Source organism: Alosa pseudoharengus, unplaced genomic scaffold (genome assembly GCF_046254945.1).
Source record: "Alosa pseudoharengus isolate Yale_2024_CS ecotype anadromous, Long Island Sound unplaced genomic scaffold, YU_APseudo_1.1 YU_APseudo_1.1_scf_1, whole genome shotgun sequence".
NCBI classification, from domain to species: domain Eukaryota; kingdom Metazoa; phylum Chordata; class Actinopteri; order Clupeiformes; family Clupeidae; genus Alosa; species Alosa pseudoharengus.
The window spans coordinates 54547666-54565938 of NW_027468564.1; the positions used below are offsets into that span (position 1 = coordinate 54547666).

Sequence of the window (18273 nt, forward strand, 5' to 3'; positions counted from 1 at the left end):
TGAATAAAGAATAATTAAAAATTATAATATCTTATGATATTACTGATGCACCATCAACAATATATCAAAAGTTAAAACAAATGAGTACAAATCAATGTTGCTACTGCTTTCTGTACATAATTTTCAAGTAGCCTAGGCTAGGTCTATTAGCTTATGGATTTTTGAGTGGCTATTCCATAAAGCTCATGTCACAGCAAATGTGATCATGTTAAAGGTTACAGCCTTCATAACATACAGTAAATAACACATATTATGTTTGAGCTTTGTAGTTCAATAAAGCATGGGAAAAAACATATCGTGAATTGTTTTCTCTAGCCTATATTAATTAGGATATCTCAACTAGGATATTAGGATATCTCAACAGTCTACAGGCTTTCTAGCCCCACTCGAATGCCTAAACATCATTTTGTAACATAAACTAACATTTACTCACAGTGACTGGCGTTATCTTGAAAGTTGCTTTTTTGTGGTAACCTACAAATAAATTATCCGTCTTCTTGCTTCTTCTCTGTATTCCAATCCCCGCTGCTTTCCTCATTTACTTCAGTCTCTACCTAACACCTAGGCTACTTCCAATATATATCTCAGCTCACCACACTCCAGCAGTTTCTAGAACAGTCATCTAAGTCTGACCAATAAAATCGTTGCTCGGTCTTCATTGACCAATAAGATTGCAGTAGGTGTCGCAGACGGAAAAATACACAACAGCTGAGTCTTCCAGTGCTTCCAGTAGCTGTCAGAACTTTCGTGAACTTTCAGGATGTGACGGTGTGGCAAATATTGTGCTGGAATTAAGCAATTTAGAAGGCTAATTTGTAAAGAGTATTGACCATTTAACAGTCTCTTCATTATTAGTGAAGTTATTTGTGTCTTTCCTAAAGCCTTAACAGAAGTAGGCTTACGCTTTTCTATTCGATTTTTCTTCAGGTTGGCAATACATAGGCCTACCCCATACAAATGTGAAGAACCCCATACAAATTTGAATCTGAAAGCCATTTTTGAGCTTTAACAGTATCACCCAGACAGGTTTTCCTTTCATTCACAACCTGATCGTAACCTACGATGATGGCATGCATGCAGAATTTCCCGAATAGTTTCCCTTTCTTTTGTGGATGGGTATTAACAAAAAAGTCTAGGCTAATGGATCCTGGTGCAATAGGTTGTACAATTCGCGTGAGCTGGGTCAACCTTGCCCGTGCACTGACAGGAGAAAGCCTGAGGGGGGCACACAGGATATGTTTTGTTGATGTGGTTGAGTTCTCAAACACAGTTTCGAGGCAGATACGTAATGATGTAATTGATGCACAATAAACCATGTTCAACATGTAAAGAATTAGTCTATATTTTTAAGTGAAGACACATTAATAATAATAAAATGTAAAAAAAATAAAATTCTGCTGTTATCCTCCATAGCCTAGTATGGGGTTTCCTTATTAGTCAGGTAGGCTAGGCTTACAGAAACCATTTGATCTAGTTTACATATCAACTCACTGCTTGGCAGTAAAAAAATATCTAATCTTTATTCATAGTGGTTGAGATCTCATCATGTATTCTCGATAGTCAATTTGCTTGCACTGATGTTCATCTTCCTCTTTCAGATTGGGATTGAGTAGGCCTCGAATCTATACTGAAATGGACTCTGATTTCAGACCATTTTGATTTTAATCTTTTGACCAATAAACCCAAAGGACCAACGCATAGAGACCAGCTACATACAGTAGTTGAACACCCCCTTTCCTTTCTGAAGATATTGGCTGAATATGTCATAGTAGACCGATTACATAAACTTTAGGAGACTGCAGAGTAGTACATGTGTCGGTTGTGAACAAGCTGGTTCATGGAGCTGGCTCTTCTAAGTGAACGTCTTCTTTTTTTGTTAAACATTAAATATTACAAGACAGAATAGAGTCATATTTTTGCAACACTGCTCGGCCATGGACACTTATGCATTTAATGTTGTATTGTGTTATGCATGGAATGCAACCAATCAATATTACTATCAGGTGAAAAGAGTGGGTGGAGGGGCCCGACAGTCTACAGAAAGGAGATGGTTATGGTTGTGTAAGCTGGATGCTTAAAATTTCCGTCGGGATGAATAAAGTATCTATCTATCTATGGAGTGAGACAACCAGATGAGTAAGGGTTGCATGTTGCATGATTTTTTCCCATCTCCCAGACAATGCAAAATAGTGATTTTTTGGAAATTAGCTTTTGTATAGAACACACTGAATACTTTAAAGCCACATTCAGGGATTTTACGTGATTTCAAGCACATAACATGTTTTGTCACATTCAGCAATCACCTCCTCACTACTGCTAGCTGGCCATTCCGTGCAATTGTTCAGCCCTTGTTCAGTTCCCTGACTGCACCTTGAAGTGATAAAGATGGCCATGCACATATAGCCTAACAATAAGAGCAGTTAGCTAACTGCAGACCCTTGTTCCTATCTCAAGATGTTCCTATCTCAAGATGTTGAACAAGTTTAAATAATTTGGTATTCAATTAAAAGTGGAAATTATGTAGGAGGGACAAGATACTGTATGGTGACCCTCTACCTTGATTGGAAGTTGTCAATTAGTTTTGCTATGTGAGCAGGCTAGCAGACAGGCCCAACCCTATCATGGGGCGACGCTATTAATAACACAAAGGTTTAAATTTGATTGAATTATAAAAGCTCTATTTATAGGCTTGGCAAAAGCCAGAGATACTAATAGTTGTCAGACACCTTTTAAAGGGAGATCAATGGGGTGCACCCCCATGTGTCCCAAAGGCACAATACATGCATAACAATGTCTAATACATAACAATATCATTATATTAAATAACCTGTAACTGATGAAAATACATTTGTGTAGAGTGTTTTGAATAACATTTCATTAGGCCTGCATTCTGCATTACAGATTGACCACTCATAAGGGTGGTGTAAGACCATCAAAATGAAATTGTTCATTCACCAAACTATAGCTTCTAACTAAGACTAACATTTTCTCACAGCTGTTGTAAATAATGTACACTATTACACTTTAAACACTATTTCATAGTCATCCAATAAATATCAGGTTAATCATGGTGTGAACAAAACAAGAATCCATGAAATTTCATTGTTTCAGACAAATTTAATTTACATATAAACTGCATAGAGTAAACTGTTATCCATTTTTTTAAGAAAATCCCAAAATGAGTAAAAGATGAAGACAGAAAGTAAATTACAGTACATCCAATATATTAACAATCTTCTTTCAAGTAAAAAAGTCTCAAGTATTAACAGTGTAAAAAACAATATACAAATTTCAACAAATACAAAAACATTTTGTGAGGGAGTTTCATATGCATTTCAACATGTGCATTCCAAAGTCCATCTTAGTCCACCTCCTCAATGGTGGGGCCCTGTGAACTGGCCCCTGGGCCACTGCGTGCCTGGGCACCACAGCCTCCTGCTGGCATTCCTCCAGGCATCCCTCCCTGGTACAGTTTGGAGATGATGGGGTTGCACACCTTCTCAAGCTCCTTCTGCTGGTGCTCGTACTCCTCTTTGTCGGCCAGCTGGTTGTTCTCCAGCCAGGAAATGGCCTGGTTGCACTTCTCAACAACTGTTTTCTTGTCCTCCTCACTGATTTTGCCTTTCATGTTCTCATCCTCAACGCTGCTCTTCATGTTGAACGCATAGGACTCCAGGGTGTTCTTGGCAGCAACCTTCTCTCTCTGAACATCATCTTCTGCTTTGTATTTCTCTGCATCCTGCACCATCTTCTCAATATCCTCCTTGCTCAACCTGCCTTTGTCATTTGTAATGGTTATCTTGTTCTCTTTGCCAGTGCTTTTGTCCACTGCCGACACATTGAGGATTCCATTAGCGTCAATGTCAAAGGTCACCTCAATCTGGGGGACTCCGCGTGGGGCCGGGGGGATCCCAGTCAACTCAAACTTGCCAAGCAGGTTGTTGTCCTTGGTCATGGCTCTCTCTCCTTCATACACCTGGATCAGGACACCGGGCTGGTTGTCTGAGTAGGTGGTGAAGGTCTGGGTCTGTTTGGTGGGGATGGTGGTGTTGCGCTTGATGAGGGCAGTCATGACTCCTCCAGCCGTCTCGATGCCCAGAGACAGCGGGGCCACATCCAGCAGCAGTAGGTCCTGGACGTTCTCAGACTTGTCGCCCATGAGAATGGCAGCCTGGACTGCAGCACCATAGGCCACTGCCTCGTCAGGGTTGATGCCCTTGTTCAGCTCCCTCCCATTGAAGAAATCCTGCAGCTGCTTCTGGATTTTAGGGATTCTGGTGGAACCTCCCACCAAGACGATGTCATGAATTTGTGCTTTGTCCAGCTTGGCATCTCTCAGGGCCTTCTCCACAGGCTCAAGGGTTCCCCTGAAGAGGTCGGAGTTCATCTCCTCAAAGCGAGCTCTGGTGATGGAGGTGTAGAAATCAATGCCTTCATAGAGAGAGTCGATCTCAATGCTGGCCTGGGTGCTGGAGGACAGAGTTCTCTTGGCCCTCTCGCATGCTGTGCGCAGCCTCCTCAGTGCCCTCTTGTTCTGGCTGATGTCCTTCTTAAACTTCCTCTTGAACTCCTCCACAAAGTGATTCACCATGCGATTATCAAAGTCTTCCCCACCCAGGTGAGTGTCCCCAGCTGTGGCTTTCACCTCAAAGATGCCATCTTCAATGGTTAGGATAGAAACATCAAAGGTGCCACCACCCAGGTCAAAGATGAGGACATTACGTTCACCACTCTTGCTTTTGTCCAGCCCATAAGCAATGGCTGCTGCTGTGGGCTCGTTGATGATCCTAAGCACATTCAGTCCAGCAATCACTCCAGCATCCTTGGTGGCCTGGCGTTGTGAGTCATTGAAGTAGGCAGGTACAGTGATGACGGCATTGTTTACTTTCTGTCCCAGGTAGGCCTCAGCAATCTCCTTCATCTTGACCAGGACCATGGAGGAGATCTCTTCTGGGTTAAATGTTTTGTTCTCTCCTTTGTACTCCACTTGAACTTTGGGCTTTCCTCCATCACTGATGACTTGGAAGGGCCAGTGCTTCATGTCAGACTGCACGACGGGCTCATCAAACTTTCGTCCGATCAAACGCTTGGCATCAAAGACGGTGTTGTTGGGGTTCATGGCCACCTGATTTTTTGCAGCATCACCAATCAGTCTCTCTGTGTCTGTGAAGGCCACATAACTCGGGGTGGTTCTGTTGCCCTGGTCGTTGGCAATGATCTCCACTTTTCCATGCTGGAACACCCCCACACAGGAGTAGGTGGTACCCAGGTCGATACCAATGGAAACACCTTTTGCTGACATGTTGATACCTACGCGGGGGGGGGGAAGAAGAAATAACAGAAAAAGTAAGTATTATTCAATAATGTAGTTCAAATAATTACATGACTGAGTTTTCAGAAATGTAATTTTTTGTTTAGATGGGCCTAGGCTAAATGTTTCTGTTTAATATAGACTAGTCTAGATAGGTCTACATGTTTCTGTTTAATATAGAGTAGTCTAGATACATGTTTCTGTTTAATATAGACTAGTCTAGATAGGTCTACATGTTTACCTACTTAAATACCATCATGTCGAATGGAAAAAAGCTTTGCCATATTTTTCATTTGATAAAAACTGTTATAGGCCTAATTTACATTTAATGTCAATTAATTAACACACAGCATCCACATTAAGGCCATCCTTAAAAATATTTTTGTTTGCAGTAACCCGACCGACCCTGTCAATTTAAAACCGACCCAAATATTTATTTTTTTCCCCTTTTAGTCCGACCGACTTGCCGGTTGTAAACTTGCGTTAATACCGACCGATTGTTTTTTTTTACTCTAAACAACCAATACAAATGCAATAAAATAATATTTCTTTTAGTAGGCCCAAGTATTGTGAATATAAATTGCCTACATGCAAACGTAGCTCACTTAAATAAAACCCTGTGGCGTCATCTCTACACCATTGGTTTTACGCATGTCACACTATGGCCTACGCTTCGTTTCATTCACACAAACTGATAACGCTTTTACTTGGCACGAAGTTCTGGAAGAACTGTGGCCAGATCTTTTCTCATCCCTTCTCCCCCTAGTCTAACGGTGACCGTGTCGGAGTATTGAAATCGGTTGTGGTCTATTCAGCATTTCTCAAAATATGGGTCCGCAACATGGAGACTGCTGGTCCGCGGAGTCGTGGAGTGAAAGTAGGCCCGGTGCTTCATCTGATAATTTGCTGCGCAGTTGATCAAGAAACCGCGGATCGACGAAAAAAGAAAACAAACGTTTTTGCTATCGATGTCATTAAACATGGAGCCCTACAATTAAGTGGTGGTATGAGCATTCATTCAATGCGCGTCTGCGCGAGAGAAACTGAAACTAATCGATAACGTTGGTATCAAAGCTCCGCTTCAACCTGTTGGAAGGCTATTTATTTAACGAAACTTAATAGAACGACGTTGTTTTTTGGAACTTCCTTAGAAACAGAGCAGAGACTGTATAATACACTGTATAGCATTGCGTATTGTATAGTCAAATTTCAATATAACGTGGCCAAGAGCTATTGTAGCCTTCTTTCTGGGTACATGTAGATGAGCCCTATGACCCCAAAGTCTGCCATGACCGGGCCTCAGGTCAAAGAAGTTTGAGAAAGGCTGGTCTATATAACCTGCATCAGAATGAGGTTTGCAATGGTGCGCCTGAAGGCACGGGTTGAAGACCCAGTCAGTTACGTCACGATATGCACATTTGTGTAAATTCATTCTTACATAATCACCATGACCAAAATTGTACTTTTTTTTTTTACTTTGAATCTTGGAAAAAAAAATATTGACCTACCTACCGACCCATTTTTATTTTTTTTTGGCTGTTACTGCAAACAAAAATATTTTTAAGGATGGCCTAAATGATGTATGATCTCTGGAGGACGCAGACGTGTTACCAAGGAGACCAGCGCTGCTTGAAATGTGTGACGATAAATCAAACCATAGAAACTAGGCCTAGGCTACAGTCAATGGCCCATTCCACACATCTCCTCATCGTTACATTAACTATCCTTAACTGTTTTGTTTAATTGTTCCTTCCTGTGGCATTTGCAGTGTAGCAGCCTGTAGGCCTATAGGTAAGACTGGGCGTCTGTTTTGACAAGAAAAGATGGCCAGGGGCGTTTTTTTGATTTGAGAAACTGCTGGCAGCAAAACGCATTGGTGCCATAACCTACGTTAACACTTTAGTTTAACTAACGTTACATGCATGAATATAGCTCACTATGCTCAAAGTGGATGGTAGCCTAAAACAAATGTTTCTCCGCGCAAAGATAACGTTATGTATGTCTCCATTCTGCTGGTTTTTGGATATGGTCAGCTGGCTGGCCCTTTTTTCTGAGAACTTTAACGTTAATGTTAAGACGCTGCAGAAATGCGGTGGCGGCGGCGATTTCAGCGCCGTGGACTTTGTTGAAACGCTGTCTTACTAGCAGCTCATGGGATTGTAATGCTAGGCCTAATGTAAAAATTGAAGCTAAAAAGCCGCCTAACGTTATAGCCTAATTCGAACATAGATAGCCTATCTCTCGACTCAAGGGCTCTGGTCTGGTCTGAACATAGCCTGTTTTCAACGTTACATTAGCCTACGATAACAGTTAGCAATATTTCATGAGCTATCGTTACGTTAACAATAATTTAGCTACCGTTATTATAACTTTAAGGTATAAAGCTGTCCTTTGTCATAAATAACATTACAATGTACAACATAGATAGGCTACTTGAAAAGAAATCGAGTTCAAAGTGAAGAGCAACTCGATCCACTTTGACTTACCTTTGATCGTCAGAAGAAGACTTTTAACGTCGAAAACCCCTTTGGTCTTCCGCCGAATTCGGAATAGTTCTTAAGATGTCTAGGACTAGAACTATTCAAGTGAACTGTCAAACACAGTGGAAGCCCACCGTCTTTATAGTTCCGCGCGCTACATTCTAGCAGTTTCTGGAAAGCTCTGTAAGTGCAGCTGTTTCGGACCAATCATATTGCAGTTTGCTCATTCAGCTGTCGAGACCAGAGCCCGTCTACGTCTTATTAGACATTCTCTGTCGAGACGTTTCCAGAAGCGTGTAGAATATTCCTGATCTCGGTTTGTCGAGAATGCTCTCAACCAACCTACTCATTAAATTATTTGTCATCGACAATCAACATTAATGTTATTAATGGATTAGGCTATTTTTAAATGGAAGTTAATGTCATTCTTTGTTTGTGTTCTTGTTGTTGCAAACATTTCATTTTCTTTCGATTTATCCCAGACACTAGCCTATACTGAATTGATTCTGATTGATTAATAAACAAGATGCTACGTTTAGCCTAGAATTCTTGTATGTTTAATTTCAACACTTCAACATAATTTGGTAGCCTAGGTATGATAATTTAGCCTATAACTTATGTAACTTCTGCGGAGCGGCGCTGTTCGAAGTCTCAGCTTTTAGTGTGTGGGTGTGTCCGTAGCTCTTATTGGTCAATGCACATAGCCACGATTTTATTGGTTAAAGCTAGCTGAGTGTTCCAGAAACTGCTGGAGTGCGTGTGCTGAGATATATAGGCTACTAGAACTTCTGAAAGGTGTTAATCGCAGTATCCAGACAGAGGTGAACGAGAGGGAAGAGGCGGTGCAGTTCTGAAAAAGCAGAAGAAGAAGAGGCAGAACAGAACTTGACTACTAGAACATTTACCTTCGAGACAACTTTCAATATTACCTCAGACACTGTGAGTAAATATTATGTTGTTATGTCTCAAAAATAATTACATATAGGCTACTGCTGGCATTGGAGGTGGGGATAACAGCCTTGTAGACTAATGCATAGACATTGATAAATGGTGTTTAGATTCATTGTCAATGTCATTTAGCAAGACTATATAATTTGCTTTTGGAAGTTTTATGGAATAATTCATCAGATGATACTATAAAACTGGGGAAAACAGTATATAGACCAGGTAGCCCAGGCCTATAGTGTAGGTAAGGCAACATAAAACGTTTGTGATCAGTGTATTGTATCTTTACCTGAAAGAATGCCAGTATATTGGAAAACTCGTTGATAGTGCATTAGTGTCATTAGCCTACATATCTACCTTCTAAATCATTTATGACATTGTATATTTTTTGTGCAGAATTCAAGATGTCATCAGCAAAAGGTGTTTCCATTGGAATCGACCTGGGTACCACCTATTCCTGTGTGGGCGTGTTCCAGCATGGAAAAGTGGAGATCATTGCCAACGACCAGGGAAACAGAACCACCCCGAGTTATGTGGCCTTCACAGACACAGAGAGACTGATTGGTGATGCTGCAAAAAATCAGGTGGCCATGAACCCCAACAACACCGTCTTTGATGCCAAGCGTTTGATCGGACGAAAGTTTGATGAGCCCGTCGTGCAGTCTGACATGAAGCACTGGCCCTTCCAAGTCATCAGTGATGGAGGAAAGCCCAAAGTTCAAGTGGAGTACAAAGGAGAGAACAAAACATTTAACCCAGAAGAGATCTCCTCCATGGTCCTGGTCAAGATGAAGGAGATTGCTGAGGCCTACCTGGGACAGAAAGTAAACAATGCCGTCATCACTGTACCTGCCTACTTCAATGACTCACAACGCCAGGCCACCAAGGATGCTGGAGTGATTGCTGGACTGAATGTGCTTAGGATCATCAACGAGCCCACAGCAGCAGCCATTGCTTATGGGCTGGACAAAAGCAAGAGTGGTGAACGTAATGTCCTCATCTTTGACCTGGGTGGTGGCACCTTTGATGTTTCTATCCTAACCATTGAAGATGGCATCTTTGAGGTGAAAGCCACAGCTGGGGACACTCACCTGGGTGGGGAAGACTTTGATAATCGCATGGTGAATCACTTTGTGGAGGAGTTCAAGAGGAAGTTTAAGAAGGACATCAGCCAGAACAAGAGGGCACTGAGGAGGCTGCGCACAGCATGCGAGAGGGCCAAGAGAACTCTGTCCTCCAGCACCCAGGCCAGCATTGAGATCGACTCTCTCTATGAAGGCATTGATTTCTACACCTCCATCACCAGAGCTCGCTTTGAGGAGATGAACTCCGACCTCTTCAGGGGAACCCTTGAGCCTGTGGAGAAGGCCCTGAGAGATGCCAAGCTGGACAAAGCACAAATTCATGACATCGTCTTGGTGGGAGGTTCCACCAGAATCCCTAAAATCCAGAAGCAGCTGCAGGATTTCTTCAATGGGAGGGAGCTGAACAAGGGCATCAACCCTGACGAGGCAGTGGCCTATGGTGCTGCAGTCCAGGCTGCCATTCTCATGGGCGACAAGTCTGAGAACGTCCAGGACCTACTGCTGCTGGATGTGGCCCCGCTGTCTCTGGGCATCGAGACGGCTGGAGGAGTCATGACTGCCCTCATCAAGCGCAACACCACCATCCCCACCAAACAGACCCAGACCTTCACCACCTACTCAGACAACCAGCCCGGTGTCCTGATCCAGGTGTATGAAGGAGAGAGAGCCATGACCAAAGACAACAACCTGCTTGGCAAGTTTGAGTTGACTGGGATCCCCCCAGCCCCACGCGGAGTCCCCCAGATTGAGGTGACCTTTGACATTGACGCTAATGGAATCCTCAATGTGTCGGCAGTGGACAAAAGCACTGGCAAAGAGAACAAGATAACCATTACAAATGACAAAGGCAGGTTGAGCAAGGAGGATATTGAGAAGATGGTGCAGGATGCAGAGAAATACAAAGCAGAAGATGATGTTCAGAGAGAGAAGGTTGCTGCCAAGAACACCCTGGAGTCCTATGCGTTCAACATGAAGAGCAGCGTTGAGGATGAGAACATGAAAGGCAAAATCAGTGAGGAGGACAAGAAAACAGTTGTTGAGAAGTGCAACCAGGCCATTTCCTGGCTGGAGAACAACCAGCTGGCCGACAAAGAGGAGTACGAGCACCAGCAGAAGGAGCTTGAGAAGGTGTGCAACCCCATCATCTCCAAACTGTACCAGGGAGGGATGCCTGGAGGAATGCCAGCAGGAGGCTGTGGTGCCCAGGCACGCAGTGGCCCAGGGGCCAGTTCACAGGGCCCCACCATTGAGGAGGTAGACTAAGATGGACTTTGGAATGCACATGTTGAAATGCACATGAAACTCCCTCACAAAATGTTTTGTTCATTTGTTGAAATTTGTATATATTTTTTACAGTGTTAATACTTGTGACTTTTTTACTTGAAAGAAGATTGTCAATATATTGGATGTACTGTAATTTACTTCCTGTCTTCATGTCTTACTCATTTTGGGATGTTCTTTAAAAAAATGGCCAACAATTAGATAGATAGATAGATAGATAGATAGATAGATAGATAGATAGATAGATACTTTATTGATCCCCAGGGGAAATGCAAAAACCTCTATGCAGTTTACATGTAAATTAAATTTGTCTAAAACAATGAAATTTCATGGATTCCTGTTTTGTTCACACCATGATTAACCTGATTTTTATTGGATGACTATGAAATAGTGTTTAAAGTGTAATAGTGTACATTATTTAACACAGCTGTGAGAAAATGTTAGTCTCGATTCCTAAGTTACAATTATTTTTAAAATATTTGAAATAAAAGCCTTTTTCATGTGGCCAGTTCCACAGATTAGAAGGTATAGTTTGGTGAATGAACAATTTCATCTTGATGGTCTTATACCACCCTTATTAGCGGTCAATCTGTAATGCAGAATACAGGCCTAATAAAATGTTATTCAAAACACTCTACACAAATGTATTTTCATCATTTGGAACAAGATGTCATATATTTGGTGTATTGTGATTAACTGTCTTCCTATGTTAGTAATTTTGAGATGTTTTTATTGTTCTTTTTTCCCTTGGTTGCGGTTTCCAAAGTACATTTTTATACAAAATTAAATTTCATGGTCTCCTGTTTTGTTCACACCTTGAATGGTTAACTTTGTATTACATGAAAATAGTGTTTTAGTGAAATTATTTAACACGTATAAGAAAATTATAGTCTTACGTTCATAAATCTGCTGTATTGCAAGTTATTTCACATGCACGTATGTAGCCTGTTAGACAGTGGAGGGCACTGTGTGCTCATTATTGGTCAGCCTTGACTGTCTGTGGGCTTTACAAAAAGTCCATTCAACAAATGAAGGTATATTTTTAAAAGTGTCTGGCAACTCATAACACTTCTAGCTTTGACCAAGCCTGGACACTGGTTGAGGATAATCTGAAACAGCAACTCTGTAGGCTCTGTAGTGATGGGAATTCTGGCACTTTTCATTGATCCAAATCTTTTGGCTCAACTCCGCTCCCAAACAGCTCTTCATTTGGTATCACTTCTGGCTTTTATACTTCAGTCTTTGAATTACAAATACCGTTGCCCCATGATCGGGTTGGGCCTGTCTGCGAGCCTGCTTACATAACAAAACTAGATAACTTCCGATCAAGGCAGAGGGTCACCATATCTTGGCCCTCCTACATAATATCAACATATGTCAACTTCTTCAACATTCCGAGATATGAACAAGGGTCTGCTGTCACCAGATATATACTATAGGCTATATGTCCATTTATATATAATTTAAAGTATTCAGTGTATTTTATCCGAAACCTTAGAATTACAAAATCACAAAAATCACTATTTTTAATTGTCTGGGAGATGGAAAAAACATCATGCAATATGCAACTCCTCATCTTGTTTTTAGATGTTGTGTCCCTCCATCTCCTTTCTGTAGACTGTCAGGCCCCTCCATGATGGTATTTGATTAGTTGCATTGCATGCATAACAACAACACCGCATTCATTTTATAGTGTCTAGCAGAACAGTGTGGCAAAAATATACTTCTATTTCATCTTGTATTAGTAAACAGAAAAAAATGGCTCTCAGACAGAAGTCGGCTGTTGGTGTTCACTTAGAAGAGCCAACTCCATGTACCAGCTTGTTCACAACTGAGACATGTAGGCCTACTACTCTGCAGTCTCCTGAAGTTCATGAGATCATCTATGACATATAATCCGCCAATATTTTCAGAAAGGGAAGGAGTGTTCAACTATGTAACTGGTCTCTCTATGTGTTGGTCTTTGTTGTTTTATGGTCAAAAGATTATTTTATTCAAAATAAAATAAAATCAGAGTCAATCTCAGAATAAATTCTACCATCTAGATCTGAAAGAGGAAGATGAACGTAGCCTACAGTTAATGTAGCCTACTATCTCAACCACTACGAGTAAAGATTAGATTTTTTTCACAGCGAACAAGCGGTCTTGTAGGCTAAGTGATGCCAAATGATTTCTGTATAAAATCTTACCTGACTAATAAGGAAAACCGCATAATACATTCTATTGAGGATACCAGCAGAATTCTATGTTTTTATCAATACTTTGATGGACTTGGATGTGCAGAAGCATAGGCTATTTGCATGTTGGATATGGTTTATTGTGCATAAGTTACATGATCGTTATGTATCAACTTTTTAGACAGGTGTTTTCAGAAATTGTGTTTGAGTTGGCCGACCACAACATAAAATGCCACTTGTGCCCCCTACAGGCATTCTCCTATCAGTGCACGGGAAAGAACCTGGGCACATTCAGTTCATCAGAATCAGTTTTAACGTATAGGCCTATAGGCTACGGTACGATTACACCAGGGTTCGTATAGACTGTCCGTCGATAACCATCCACAACATAAAGAGGGAATGTTCCAGAAATTCTGTCATGCATACATTATTCTGATCGGGAATAATAATTAAAAAAAAACATCTGTCTGGGTAGCCTAATGCGAAACCTAGATTAGAACTGACGAGTGGCTTTCCCTCTTCAATTGTGTAGTATGGGGTAGGTAGCCTATATTTCTTACCAACCTGAAGAAAAAAAAACAATAGGGCCTACAATATGGGAATATTATGCGAAGACACGCATAGCCTTATTTACACTAATATCAACCTCGGCGATGTGACTGTTAATAAATGGCCACTAGGTTACCATTTAAAAGTCTTAAGAGCTTAGCCTGAATTTGTTTAATTTCGATACAATCTATTTGGAACCGGCTGTCACTTCAGATGGATTTTGGAAAGTTCACGAAAGTTCTAACAGCTGCTGGAAAGTCTCAGCTGTTGTAGTGAATTTTTTTCGATCTGCACAACGTAGCCTACTGCAATCGTATTGGTCAGTGCAGACCAGGAGGCGATTTTATTGGTTAGAGTTTGATGACTGTTCCAGAACCTGCTGGAGTGCGGTGTGCCTAGATATAAATCGGAACTTCAGACAGCTGTCCAGAAGTGAAAGACAGGAAAGCAGCAAGGGACAGGCTATAATCTTGAAGAAGAAAGAAGACGAAGACCAACAGAATTGGTCCTTAAACAATTTTACCATCGAAGCAACTTTCAATATAATCTCAACTACTGTGAGTAAAATGATAGACCTATTATATACATATATAGGCCTACACATTAGCATGAGGCAAAAATTGTATGTTGAGAAATGAATTCAATTTATATGTTTTTTCCCTAATGCTTCAATGAATTTAAATTAAGATTATTTGCATCAAAGCCCAAACACAATATTTGTTCTTTACTAGATATGTATTTAGGCTATCAAAATGTAACATGACCACATTTGCAATTACATGTTTTATGGAATAACCACTAGGCTATTAAAAAATCCATAGGCTGGCTACCCATAAAAAGGCCAACTTGAAAATGATGTACAGAAATTGATAGGAAAAGCATTATATTTGTGTTAATTTATTTAACTTGAATATTTATAGGGAGGGAGGGGCATGATGTAGGCCTAGTTGAAGGTGCATCAGTAATATCATGACATAAGATATTATCATTTTTAATTATTCTATTCTAATTTTCTATATGTGTGCAGAAATCAAGATGTCATCAGCAAAAGGTGTTTCCATTGGGATTGACCTGGGTACCACCTACTCCTGTGTGGGGGTGTTCCAGCATGGAAAAGTGGAGATCATTGCCAACGACCAGGGCAACAGAACCACCCCGAGTTATGTGGCCTTCACAGACACAGAGAGACTGATTGGTGATGCTGCAAAAAATCAGGTGGCCATGAACCCCAACAACACCGTCTTTGATGCCAAGCGTTTGATCGGACGAAAGTTTGATGAGCCCGTCGTGCAGTCTGACATGAAGCACTGGCCCTTCCAAGTCATCAGTGATGGAGGAAAGCCCAAAGTTCAAGTGGAGTACAAAGGAGAGAACAAAACATTTAACCCAGAAGAGATCTCCTCCATGGTCCTGGTCAAGATGAAGGAGATTGCTGAGGCCTACCTGGGACAGAAAGTAAACAATGCCGTCATCACTGTACCTGCCTACTTCAATGACTCACAACGCCAGGCCACCAAGGATGCTGGAGTGATTGCTGGACTGAATGTGCTTAGGATCATCAACGAGCCCACAGCAGCAGCCATTGCTTATGGGCTGGACAAAAGCAAGAGTGGTGAACGTAATGTCCTCATCTTTGACCTGGGTGGTGGCACCTTTGATGTTTCTATCCTAACCATTGAAGATGGCATCTTTGAGGTGAAAGCCACAGCTGGGGACACTCACCTGGGTGGGGAAGACTTTGATAATCGCATGGTGAATCACTTTGTGGAGGAGTTCAAGAGGAAGTTTAAGAAGGACATCAGCCAGAACAAGAGGGCACTGAGGAGGCTGCGCACAGCATGCGAGAGGGCCAAGAGAACTCTGTCCTCCAGCACCCAGGCCAGCATTGAGATCGACTCTCTCTATGAAGGCATTGATTTCTACACCTCCATCACCAGAGCTCGCTTTGAGGAGATGAACTCCGACCTCTTCAGGGGAACCCTTGAGCCTGTGGAGAAGGCCCTGAGAGATGCCAAGTTGGACAAAGCACAAATTCATGACATCGTCTTGGTGGGAGGTTCCACCAGAATCCCTAAAATCCAGAAGCAGCTGCAGGATTTCTTCAATGGGAGGGAGCTGAACAAGGGCATCAACCCTGACGAGGCAGTGGCCTATGGTGCTGCAGTCCAGGCTGCCATTCTCATGGGCGACAAGTCTGAGAACGTCCAGGACCTACTGCTGCTGGATGTGGCCCCGCTGTCTCTGGGCATCGAGACGGCTGGAGGAGTCATGACTGCCCTCATCAAGCGCAACACCACCATCCCCACCAAACAGACCCAGACCTTCACCACCTACTCAGACAACCAGCCCGGGGTCCTGATCCAGGTGTATGAAGGAGAGAGAGCCATGACCAAAGACAACAACCTGCTGGGCAAGTTTGATCTGACAGGGATCCCCCCGGCCCCACGAGGAGTCCCCCAAATTGAGGTGACCTTTGACATTGACGCTAATGGAATCCTCAATGTGTCGGCAGTGGACAAAAGCACTGGCAAAGAGAACAAGATAACCATTACAAATGACAAAGGCAGGTTGAGCAAGGAGGATATTGAGAAGATGGTGCAGGATGCAGAGAAATACAAAGCAGAAGATGATGTTCAGAGAGAGAAGGTTGCTGCCAAGAACACCCTGGAGTCCTATGCGTTCAACATGAAGAGCAGCGTTGAGGATGAGAACATGAAAGGCAAAATCAGTGAGGAGGACAAGAAAACAGTTGTTGAGAAGTGCAACCAGGCCATTTCCTGGCTGGAGAACAACCAGCTGGCCGACAAAGAGGAGTACGAGCACCAGCAGAAGGAGCTTGAGAAGGTGTGCAACCCCATCATCTCCAAACTGTACCAGGGAGGGATGCCTGGAGGAATGCCAGCAGGAGGCTGTGGTGCCCAGGCAAGCAGTGGCCCAGGGGCCAGTTCACAGGGCCCCACCATTGAGGAGGTGGACTAAGATAGACTTTGGAATGCACATGATGAAATGCACATGAATCTCATTACAGAGACATGCACTGGACTTTTGAAATGTCTTATTTGCATTGAGTGTAGTGTTCTTATTTGTTCAATTCTATGAGTTGAAAAGTGTTGAAAAATGTATTTTATTTACTTATCTCATTTTCTTTTTTTCAAAATGGTAAATACCTCTGTCTGCACTTTACATGTAAATAAAAATGATTTTACATCTAAGATTGTTGCCCTGGGATATGACCTATGTTCCCTCTAAGCTGTGCGCGTGCGCGCCCAGACCACTCAAAATTACTGCACACAAAATTAGTCAGGCCACACAGAAAATTGAATAATGTTAATCTGATCACTAGGGCTGCAATTAGTCATTCATCAGTTAGAATGAAAATGAAAGACAAATGAAAAAGTAGGCTACAGTCAGCATATCCGATGCTGCTCCCCAACTGAACTGATGTTTACCAACTTGTGTGATGTTTTGAGCTACCATTAGGATGGTGTATTATTCCATTGTCCTGTGTTACTCTGTGTTGTTCAGCATTGTGTTCAAATAGGGCTCCCTTGAAAAAGAGATTAAGATCTTAGTGGGTCTCTGCTAGAAAAATAAAGGATAAATGAAATACAAATATCCCATAAGAACTTGCATCAAATTGTCCTTAAAGGAACATTATGGGGATGTAACACAGATCCATTATTATGAACATGTGTGAAAAGTTACTTCCAAAAAAACTGTAATAATGGCAAAGTTATACTTGACAGATGATAAATGATAACTGGTTCAACCCTTTTGCTTGTAATAACTAATTCCTTATTTTGGAGTGATGGACTATTCAACAAATGCCCATTATAATGCATTTTGACCAATATGACATTAGCAAATAATGTACAAAAACAGACAGTTGTACACAATCAAAACATTTGCTGTTAATTCAGTGTAATGACACATTACCATTATGATGTGCACACATGACTAGATGTGGAGGTTGAACTTGTAGTGGTGAGAATTTCGATTCTGATCTAAGAAATGCAACACTGAAGTGTAGTGAATAAATCTGAATAATTTAGTCAGTATAACTGTAGAGGACCCCAATATCTTTTAGTCTAGACCAAGTATTTGACATCAGGTCAGAGTCTCTGTTAGAGCAAGATTGCTGCTCATTTATCTGAAAGAGATGTATGTAAATCACTTAGGAAGGTGAATACTCATAAAGCTCCAGGACCTGACAACATCCCAGGTCCTGTTCTCAAGGCTTGTGCATCTGAACTGGCTGAGGTCTTTATGGACATCTTTAATATCTCCTTGCTTCAGTCTGTTATGCCCGCGTGTTTGAAGAGGTCTACCATCAGTCCCTAAGAAATCAACAGTGAGCTGCCTTAACAATTACCGCCCTGTTGCTCTCACTTCAGTTATGAAGTGCTTTGAGCGGTTAGTTAAAGATCATATTACATCCTCCCTGT

At 41.8% G+C, this 18273-nt stretch overlaps 3 protein-coding genes across 3 annotated transcripts; 2 read left to right on the forward strand and 1 right to left on the reverse strand.

Annotated features, from left to right (window-relative positions):
• Positions 1 to 2515: 2515 nt before the first annotated feature.
• Positions 2516 to 7982, reverse strand: LOC143133450 (heat shock 70 kDa protein-like). The gene is made up of 2 exons (XM_076293216.1): positions 7798 to 7982; positions 2516 to 5310 (listed from the first exon to the last, which is right to left on the reverse strand). The coding sequence occupies exon 2, from the start codon at positions 5300 to 5302 to the stop codon at positions 3362 to 3364; it is 1941 nt and encodes a 646-aa protein (XP_076149331.1). The 5' UTR covers positions 5303 to 5310; positions 7798 to 7982; the 3' UTR covers positions 2516 to 3361.
• A 671-nt stretch (positions 7983 to 8653) lies between these two features.
• Positions 8654 to 11099, forward strand: LOC143133462 (heat shock 70 kDa protein). Its single transcript, XM_076293227.1, has 2 exons — positions 8654 to 8730; positions 9133 to 11099. The coding sequence occupies exon 2, from the start codon at positions 9141 to 9143 to the stop codon at positions 11082 to 11084; it is 1944 nt and encodes a 647-aa protein (XP_076149342.1). The 5' UTR covers positions 8654 to 8730; positions 9133 to 9140; the 3' UTR covers positions 11085 to 11099.
• A 3708-nt stretch (positions 11100 to 14807) lies between these two features.
• LOC143133473 (heat shock 70 kDa protein-like) lies at positions 14808 to 17040 on the forward strand. The gene has a single exon (XM_076293238.1). The coding sequence runs from the start codon at positions 14846 to 14848 to the stop codon at positions 16805 to 16807; it is 1962 nt and encodes a 653-aa protein (XP_076149353.1). The 5' UTR covers positions 14808 to 14845; the 3' UTR covers positions 16808 to 17040.
• Positions 17041 to 18273: the final 1233 nt, after the last annotated feature.

Bases quoted from the DNA above. Each gene is read 5' to 3' on its own strand.
- LOC143133450 (XM_076293216.1), bottom strand. From the start codon at position 5,302: ATGTCAGCAAAAGGTGTTTCCATTGGTATCGACCTGGGTACCACCTAC.
- LOC143133462 (XM_076293227.1), top strand. From the start codon at position 9,141: ATGTCATCAGCAAAAGGTGTTTCCATTGGAATCGACCTGGGTACCACC.
- LOC143133473 (XM_076293238.1), top strand. From the start codon at position 14,846: ATGTGTGCAGAAATCAAGATGTCATCAGCAAAAGGTGTTTCCATTGGG.